The sequence below is a fragment of the Hippichthys cyanospilos genome, chromosome 2, assembly GCF_059441005.1.
Source record: "Hippichthys cyanospilos isolate Australia breed blue-spotted pipefish chromosome 2, RoL_Hcya_1.0, whole genome shotgun sequence".
Taxonomy (NCBI): Eukaryota; Metazoa; Chordata; class Actinopteri; order Syngnathiformes; family Syngnathidae; genus Hippichthys; species Hippichthys cyanospilos.
Window position 1 is genome coordinate 6,914,980 of NC_142370.1, and position 10,487 is coordinate 6,925,466.

The window sequence follows — 10,487 nt, forward strand, 5'->3', positions numbered from 1 at the left end:
TTTAACAGAATAATCATAATTTGAAATAAATACCCACGAAATTTTATAAAGTCCAAATTACAAATTGCAGTTTAATATAAGAAGAACATCATTTTATATCTTTACTATTAATTGAATATGAACGAATTAAAATAACACAAACACATTAAAAATCAAAAGATAAATAAATAAAAGTCTTGCTCTCACCAAAACAAACAGCGGTCAGAATCGATCAGTCTTTTCAATATCTTTCAATTTTTCTTCACCTTTTCATTATGGAGATGTACAGTGTATCCATTCGGGTATTCCAAAAGTTTTTTTTTAAAGCACCTTTTTACCTTGGAACTGACATGTACAATACTGTATATCCACGCGGGTGTCCCCATAAATTTTTAAAAGCACCGTAGCGCGTGCGTCCAGCCGTGCTTTGGTGTCTCATTGCTGCCTTAGTTAAACAATTGAAGTTTGTAAATTCAGTGTAGCTCCAAACACCAAATCAATCCTTTGCAAACAGAAGGCATTCCCAGCAGAACTATTTGCCAGGGTTTGCTCACGCCCATGCTAGCTCAGTCAGAAATATGGCCAAGTCGGGACTGGTTAACTAATAGCGACACTACGCCTCTAAAGCAATCAGGCAAAGCCAACACCACGTAGCTTGCTTGTTGAGCATTGCACCGCCTTCCTGCAGTAAGCAGCCACTCACGTCAGTTTCAATGTGAGGCCTCTAGATGGCAATCTTATGACTTGGTTAGCTATTACAGCTGTCTGTTAAGTTATACGGGCCACTCACACATCCATCTGCGCTTGCGCCGAAGCCCACGCCTTGGTGTCCGGCTGTGCTTTGGTGTCTCGTTGCTGCCTTGCTTAAAAGTTTGAAGTTTGCAAATCCAGCGTAGCTCCAAACACCAAATTGATCCTTTGCAAACAAAATGCATTCTCATTAGAATAGAATAGAAACAAGGTTACCTCACGCCCCTGTTAGCCCAGTCAGAAATATGGCCAAGTCGGGACAGGTTACTTAATAGCTATGCTACGCCTCTAATGCAATCAGGCACAACCAACACCACGTAGCTTGCCTGTTGACCATTGCACCGCCCTCCTGCAGTGAGCATCTACTCACGTCACGTTCAACGTGAGGCCTCTAGTTGGCGATCTTATGACTCGGTTGGCTATTGCGGCTGTCTATTAAGTTATACGGGCCGCTCACATATCCATCCGTGCCGTGTTGATGCGAATGCCCTGGCTTCTGGCTATGGCAGATTTCACACAGCATAGCGACACAAGTTTGCTGAAATCTGATTGACAAAAAACTACAACTTAAAACTGCAACACTAGAAGGAGTGCAACCAAATGGATATAATATGACATGAAAAGAACAGAATATGGAGAATTCTTCGTGTCATATTATATCCATTTGATTAAGCTAATCCAGTGTTGTAGTTCTAGCTTAGAGTTTTTATCCAATCAGATTTCCGCTAACTTCAGTTTTCGGGGCCTTCGTGGCCTTCACAATCAACAGTTGCAGGCATCTGTGCATTGTGAGCGAACTGGCACATGAAGTTAATAGACAGCTACAATAGCCAATCAAGTCATGAGGTGGTGACATTTGGTCATCTAGAAAGTCTCACAGTGAACGTGACTTTACGCAATGTTATTGGATACTCAGAATGGGAGGCAGCCCTATGCAGGTCAAGCAAGCTTGGCTGTATGTCTGTGACAATCTCAACGCTCATTCTCTGGCTTTTTTAAAGCATACAATTGAAAAGAATTTATTGCTGGAACTGAAATGCACAGACTGTACAAGCAATTTGAAGTCTTCTTGATGAAAGAAAGAAGAATGGATTTTGTGTTTCGGGAGAGAGCCGTTTCGGTGAGTGTGAGCATTTTATTGACATAATTTTGATTTTTAATATGTTTATGTCATTTCATTTTAAATTCCTCCTTGCCGCTTGTGAGTATATGGGGTAGATTTTGTTCGTGCATGTGTCTGCTGGGGGATGTCCATTTTTGTGCACTGGTTGTGGCAGGCATGTTGCTGGACAGCTAAACGGGTCCTACGAGGGGGGCCTGTATTACACTTGTTTACGTTGTATTGGCGGACAATTGTGGCGCGTGTTGAGTTATGAGGCAGTCACTGTGAGAAAAGGAGGACATTGATAGAGAAAGCATTCTGTTGAGTGCTCAAGAGTTGCCACATTCAGCAGTGGAGTTTGTAAGAGGAATAAAAATGGCATTGTTGAGTCATACGTGTCCAACCGCTCATTGGTTGGAGCTGCTGCGTGGATGAAGTGCTCCTTGAATAAAATGTAGTTCTCTCTCTCTCTGCAATATTTTCAATTAATGGTAAATAAATAAAATGATGGTCTCTTTAAACTGCAATATGTAATTTAGCGTACAATCTTGCTAAAGAAATATATATATATATATATATATATATATATATATATATATATATATATATATATATATATATATATACAGTGGTACCTCGGTACTCGACCGCCTCTATACTCGACCAAATCGGTGCTCGACCAAAAAATTCAAGTAGAAAATGCATCGGACCTCGAACAGATTTTCGGTTCTCGACTAGCCGAGCCGACCAGAACGCGCTCCTCGGCCCTTCTCGGCCAGCGGGTAAGCGCCAGTTCAACTCAGACCGCCAGCGGAGTAAGACGTACGCAGTTTGTTCGAGTATTTCTTCCCGGATTTAAACTTTTTTGTGTTGCTCTAGCCCTTAATAATGGCTCCAAAGAAAGACAGTGATAAGGGGAAGGCAGAGAAGAAAACAATGAGGACCACTATTGAATTGAATAAAGGAAATTATACAAAATGGTTTATAATGCTTTATTTATCTTTATCATGTACTGCTTGTGCACATTTACTTGTGCACACATACTTTCCATTATTTCTTATGGGAAAATTGGTTTCGGTGTTCGAACAAATCGGTGCTCGACCACCACCTCAGATCGGATTATGGTCGAGTACCGAGGTACCACTGTATATATATATATATATATATATATATATATATATATATATATATATATATATTTTTTTTTTTTTTTCAAGTTACCGTATTTTCCGCACTATAAGGCGCACCTAAAAGCCTTATTTTTTTAAAAAAGCTGGTGGTGCGCCTTAAAATTAGGTGCGCCTTGTTAATGGATCAATATTGAGATTGGGATTTGGAGATGGGGAATGAACCAATAAAGTAATCTTTACCTGTTTCTTTTGTGTGTTTACAGTTGAACAGGGTTGGTCATATTGACATTGAGTTATTATGCTATTGAGAATTTAGAGTTATTATTTGAGTTATTATTGTTATTATTTTGAATATTACTAGATTGTGATTGAAAAGGTTTTAAAATATGTAATTAATTGAGGGTGTGCCTTATAATCCAGTGCGCCTTATAGTGTGAAAAATACGGTATTTAATTTTTTTATCGTTGTTTGCCAACAGCAACATCCTCTCTTTAACAGACTGAACATGCCTGCATGTTTAGTCCCAACATATTTAAAGAAAATGGATGGATGGATGGATATCTGTTAGTTAAATAGCAGTTCAAATTCGAGATCAAGACTTCAATAGCATCTTTTTTTGTCTCCCTTTGTTTGATAAATTATTTTAGTGAACATAATAACACATTCTACATAATTCATATACAATCATAAATACATAAAATAAAATATACTGTGTACTGCATATAAAATGTACACATCACAAATTTACCCAAAATTTTATACGTTCTCTTCTTAAATTTAGACGTATACAGTTTTTTTAAATAACAGAGTATATTGTTTTAACTCTTTTTGAACACAGCCATTGATTCACATCTTTTCAGTTCTATTTGATAGTTGTTCCATAAAATGGCACCTTGAACAGATACACACATTTGCTTGCTGGTGCCTAGCGAAAAAAAAAAAAAAATCCTAAACAAACCAAAAAAATAAAATAAAATAAAAAACACAATTAAACCGCACTGGACTATAACCCACATGGCTCAAAACATGAGGAAAAAGTCACGACTTTTTTTTTTTTTTTTTTTTATGCGTTTTTGACCTTCATTTTCTCACCATTGATTTAATAATGAACAAACATGAAAAAAGATAAAACCTCAAATAAATGATTTGCACTCACCAATGTGGATCCGCACAGTGCTTTGTTATTTGAAAATAAAATCCATCCTTCTTTCTGTCCTCCAGAAGACTTCAAAGGCTCTGTTGGGCAATTTGGCAAATCTTTTCTGTGGACAAAGAGGCTAATGCTAAATGCTGTCTAATCGTGTTTCGACGCTTCAATGGCTGGCAACACTAGCTAGCTGAAATAGGATTGAAGTTTTTTTCCAACCCTTTAAATATACAGCACTAGAAGTACTGCAAAAAGAGCAGATATAAAGTGTTACAAAGAGAACAGACCACAGAGACGGTCAATTACAATCTGGACATTTTTCATCTCCATTTGCGAACTTTGTTCGTCTCAACCTTGCGCTCTCATTTATTTTTTGGTATTTGCATCCTGATGTGTCATGAACTCCTATTCTTTATTTTCTTCTCCTTTACCAGTCACTTGCTGCCCCTTCCTGTTTCCTTTTGTTTTTTTGTGCCTGATCTGAAGCCAGCAGTTTGGCTTCTCATCCTCCCTCCTCCAACATGCCCCATCTGCCTGGATCCCTCCTCCTCTTGCATTTCTGCGCTCGCCGTCAACACGGAGAGGTGGGGACTGTGCAGAGTGAGAGAGGGATGATGCTCACATCGGCCATCGGATACGCTCAAACACAAAGACGTTTCGGTCCGTTTCCCTCTGCTTCTTTCCTTCCCCTGCCTTCTCTCTCAAGCTTTCCCCTCACGATTACTTCGACGCCTCATGAAAGCCAAAACACAGGCGGATCACATTTTGTGCATTTCACGTTCATGCCACACCCTTGGTGCTCAGGCTTAAAGCCCGCTTGTGGATGCTACAGGTAATCTTGTCCATCATTACTCAGGAAGCAGGATGAAGAAAATCTGGTCAAAGAAGAGGTTTCAGGTAAGTCTGCGATCAAAATGAAAAGAACATTGCACTTGTTGCAATAATGTTGTTGGTATAAAAATGTACACACACATATATATATATATATATATATATATATATATATATATATATATATATATATATATATATTGATTGAGTGATTTGTGGGTGGGTTCCGCATAACTTGTTTGTGAATTTAAAAAATCAAGTACACGGAGGTGAAGTTATTCAGCAAACACTTGGATTTCATTTTTAGCCTCATGTGAAGGTTCTTATATGATATCTCGTGCTTGCCAGTGTCCAGTCTCATTTTATTAAGTGTTTCACACTTACCTAATCATCGCAGCAAAAATAACCAAAAGGCAAGAGTCAATTACAGATGTACCCTGAGACAGAAAGAATGGTGCAATGTCAGTTGTGACATACTAAATAATAAGATATTCCTATTTGAGACCTAAAGTGTGTCAGTAGGCTACGCACAATGTCGCTACAGACACTCATGTCAAAGCCTGGCTGCTGCGATGATTTCTAGGCTCTTTGTTTGCCCATTCTTTGGAATTGGCGGGTTTTGATTCCAAAAACACTGATGCATCTACTTCATGTTGATATGGCAATCACAAGCCGGCAGGCAACAGTTGCTTCAGGCGAAACAAAAAAAAAAGCTCAGCCAATAGGAGAATCAAGAGACTGTGGGAATTAGTCTTATTTTAGGTGGTGGTGGTGCTTTTGTTGCTTTCCCTCCATTCCAGTGAGTCATGGTGGGTTTCTCTCCATGGTACTCTTTGACAGATCTTTGACACAAAAAGAGTGAAAAGTCTCAGCAACCTTCACAAACAAAAGTTTCTTTTTGTGGATTGCAATGGAGCGTACTACACTGTATCTCACAAAGTGCTTGATATATTGTAGTCAAGTATAGACCTACACCTCTGCAAATGTCAAAACTGAGATTTATATCCTTGCAAATTCAGACCTTTTGACATAGCTTTTCAAGTGGATTTTGAGTGCCAATGCGCACTTCACAGAGTGGCTAGGTAGTGTATGTAGTTGAAATGAGCTTGAAACATAATCGTTTCATGCCTGCAATGCAAAAGGGCTACATCGACCTGAAATTCAACGGAATACTGTACTTTTCATTTTTTTCCTATTTTTTTTCCTATGCCAAAAGGATGCGTAATAAAGCAACCCCAATATGTTTCATTAATTTCTTAAAAGTCAGGCCAACCTAATATTTTATACACACATGATACCAAATGTATTCCATAAATCAGATGGTGGATGGCACTCTTCTGATTTCCTCTGTACAACGTAGTGACTTTCACCGAATGTATTACACACACACCTTACTACTGGAATAATTTAAGACATTTAGAAGAAAACGTTTTTGTCATCGTTTTCAGTTGAGGTAGATTGTAGTCACTTAATTTTCAACTCCTGTATCGTTTACATGAGATTTTGAAATGGTCCATACCAAGGAACATTTTGGTCAATGCTGAATAACACTTGTTCTCTGTCTTGTTGCAGAGAAGCAGCCATTCCACACGGACATTTGGCAGATTCACGCATGGTGTGTTGTCATTATGAGCTTCTCTCACAACTTGTTCTTTAGCGTTATCAAGCTTTGTCTACCAGCCTTGGAATTCTCTCAATAATGACTTTGCTGCTGGATTTTGCTGTGTCTGCCTTTAAGTGGCCATCAACAAGAGTGGCTGAAACGAGCGTACATCCACCCCCACCATGCAATAACTTTGCAATTTAGCTTTGAATAAAACCCTCAACTGAACATGTCTGGCCCTGTTGGGATATTGTGCGCTGATTTTTTTTTTTTTTCAGTTTCTTGCTTCACTGCCAAAAACGATTCCATGATTTCACGTCAAATCCATTCTGTTTGGTATGGCTTCCATGCCCTGGGATTTAAGCTTTTAAACCTAATTTGACACAGTTGAGTGGATCTACATCTTGCTACAACTAAAAGAAAACACTGATTACTTTAATGCTGATTGTTTATCTTGCAACGGCTTTCCTACCAATAGGCTGAGCTGCTGGAATAATCTAATCAGGATCTGGCTTGATGGTGCGCAGCGCAATGAGGTGCGACCATGCGCTGTGACCACTAAACATACGTGTCGGGCCAAACCTTGATTTTAAACCACAAATGGGTACGAAGAGGATTGGTCGTGTGGGTGAGAGGGATGATGGTTTCCATAGTAACGGTGCTCTCCCGTCTGCCCTCTCTTGCTGCCACTACGGAAGCGAAGTATTCCGCTCCTGCCGAAAGCAAAGCTACGGTAAACCTGCCCCTTTCGATTCGGCACCCGCCTATTTTTTATGTATTTTTTTTGCTTTCCTTTCTTTGTGGTTTCATCTCGTTGCCGCGGTGATGTGATTTCACCCACATGTGGTTGCAGGTAGCTGTCGTAAATATTGTGATGTTGTCTTCCATATCATTTGCTCATGGTTTCCTTCACGAATCAGATTTTGGGCTTTCCAATCCCTCACACCTGTGTGCGCTTCTCTTTTTATTTTTTTATTACTTTTTATTGTTCACATGGTAATCTGTTCGTTTTTGTGAAAAGAAAAACAACAATGCATGGAACCTTATGTCCCGCTCTCGTCCCAACCATCCAAGAAGCTTTGCTGGTTTCTTATCACACCCTGATTTGAACCCATTAAGAACTTCCTGCGGTAGTCTTGCTACTGCACCTCCTCTTCTTGCCTCACCCAATATTCTTTTCTCGTCGATATTTTTATTCCAGACTCTGAGGCCACAGAGGATGAGACCACAGAGCCTCAGATGGAACCCAAAGGAGGGCTGGGGAGACACCATGACAAGACCGCCCGGGCAGGACCTTTAGGTATTTTTATATTTTTACAATTTATCCAGCATTCATTTCGTTTTCTGTGCTGTACGGATAAAATACACAGTAAATTCAAATTTTATGTTTTGACAATAGCCATATTTGGTAAGAAATCTGCCATCGTATTATATTCTAATTAGGTTTGTGTTATTCAATTTTTTCCATAGTTTATTTCAAACTTGTGGTTCATAGATGCCATTGAAGTAATTGTACAATGGAGTCAAATTGCACTGCCAAACCTGGACCAAATCATCATTCAATTGATCTGTGTAAATTTGCTAAAGAACACTGTTTGCCTCATGCACATCTCCCAATATGTGACACACATCTCTTGCACGCAGCAAAAAAATGTGGTCCTTGAGCAGGATGAACTTTCTCAAGCAAAATTAATCAACATAAATCACTCAATGCAAGAACGGAGTGGAATTGCCTGCTCTCACATTCCTCCAAACTCGGCAACATCTTGTCTGAATTTAGATACCAAAAATTGACGCCCATCTCCTCCTCCACCACAAGGACACTTCCCTCACTTGCACTTCATGTTGGTGCTTTCTGAGCTTCTGCGTTGGCAGACCTACACCCCACACATCCCCAAGAGGAACCAAACTGGAAGAAGAGAAAGACAATATGCAATGAGGGTGGGAGGGAGGAGGTGATCCATCATTTGTTCTCTTCAACGAGTAGCTTGCAGGCGCCTCTGTCACACACATTTTAAAGTGTGGATAGAAATAAAAAAAAAAAATATATATATATATATATTAAAACAAGCACTTTGTAATCCACACACACTTGTGGTTGAGTAATTCCCTTCATCTGTCATTGTGTAGTGGATTATGGACCAGCAAAACGCAATTTCAAATGTCAGCCTCAACAATGGGTTTGAAAGAGACTGGTTTCACACAGCATTGGGCCCATTAACTCTTTTGGCGCCATGGATGAGAATTTAAAAAGGTGTGCCAGTGTAAAGACTTCAACTACATGTTTTTGTATATATATATATATATATATATATATATATATATATATATATATATATATATATATATATATATATATATATATATATATATATATATATATATATTGTCATTAAAAATACTTTTTGTTAAAACATCATGTTTACAATGAAGGGAAGGCCTGTTGGGATGTTTCAGATACCAGTAAACCAAAAAATGTGCATGTCAAAGTCATTGCCGTGCAGAAAAAAAAACAAACATCTTTGTCACGGAAAGCTCATTTCACCTTTAGTCCAAAATAGCTTAGTGTCACAAATGACCTATTTTCAAACAGATTACTGATTACTAAAGAGCAGAATAAGTTAGGATCTTACTTTCTTTTTCTAGATAAAAAATGGAATCCAACCTTTCTTAAGGTACAACTAAGTGTACATTAAAATAGCACAAAATATTTTCTCGACCTTGAAAAAGACGTCTTAATGCTCAAAATTGGCTGGCACTCCAGGGGTTGCCTTTTGGGATCACACTTGGCACTGAAAGAGTTATGTTTATGAAAATGACGGTTATTATTAATGTCATCTAAATCCAGGATTCATATGATGACCACACATCCTCTTTTGTCCATCCAGGTGAGGGAGATCATATGACGGACTATAATCCTGACGCTTCTGATCACCGAGCTACCCTTCCAGGCTCCTATGATCCCATTGTTGAACGAGAGCTCCGGACACTGGGCTCACGTCCTCCAGGGCCCAATATGGACCCCACAAACCCATCCAGGCAAGCTCTTGGCAGTGGTCCTGCAGAGGGCCCCCAACCTGTTCGTCACCTGGGTGTTGAGCCACTGATCCGGGCATCTCACGCTAACCTGGCGCGGCCTGTTCAGGGGTCAGAGGAAAGTGTTTCCATCGGCAGCGACTACTACGGCAGTATGTTCAGCCTTTACCGGGGAAGAACATTTTCCATGCCATTGTAAAAGAGCCCAAACTATCTGCAAACCCAAATTTACGAAGACGCTCAAGTCAAGACGTCCCTGATAAATCTCCACGTTAGCATTTACTGTGGATTATTTTCTTTCATAGACTTTGTTTTGGTGCCACACTTTCCTTTGACTTGATTTTGCTATGGGAGCATCTAACTCCTACCTGTTACAAAGGCACTGACTTATTATTGCACTGTGGGTGTATGTGCTGCACGTTTTCCAGTCTCACCATTTGATGACCACATTTTACGCTTGCAGTGGCATGCTGTCTTGATCCAGTTTTATATTCGCATGAACACACATTTTAGTAAGGGCACGGGATCTCCCTCCCAAGCATGAGATTTTTTTTCCCTTTCTTTGCAGTTGTCACAGAGAAATTGTGACAAAAAAAATCCTTCAGTTGAAGATACATTTTCGATACATTTCTGACTTCTGATATTATTGTGCCAGCGGCACTTGTTTTTTATATGTCCTGAAGGAGAAAAACTTGCATATTAGGACAAAACGACAGACATTTGCTCCTTCCAAATCTTCTTGCAAATCTACAGGAGCTCTGACTTCACGCCTCATTTCCCTTCAACCCTCATCCCTCCAGGATTCAGAGTGATGTTGTGTCACGTGGGGAGCTCCCCTCTGCACCCGCAAGCTCTCCTCAGTCTCCTCCCATCTTATACACTAAACATTCTAAAGCCCTAAATTATGGC

At 39.5% G+C, this 10,487-nt stretch overlaps 1 protein-coding gene across 1 annotated transcript; it reads left to right on the forward strand.

Moving 5' to 3' along the window:
* The first annotated feature begins 4,731 nt into the window (after positions 1-4,731).
* Positions 4,732-10,479, forward strand: LOC148427049 (uncharacterized). The gene is made up of 4 exons (XM_088406198.1): positions 4,732-5,005; positions 6,512-7,275; positions 7,744-7,842; positions 9,431-10,479. The coding sequence occupies exons 2-4, from the start codon at positions 7,143-7,145 to the stop codon at positions 9,775-9,777; spliced, it is 579 nt and encodes a 192-aa protein (XP_088262324.1). The 5' UTR covers positions 4,732-5,005; positions 6,512-7,142; the 3' UTR covers positions 9,778-10,479.
* Positions 10,480-10,487: the final 8 nt, after the last annotated feature.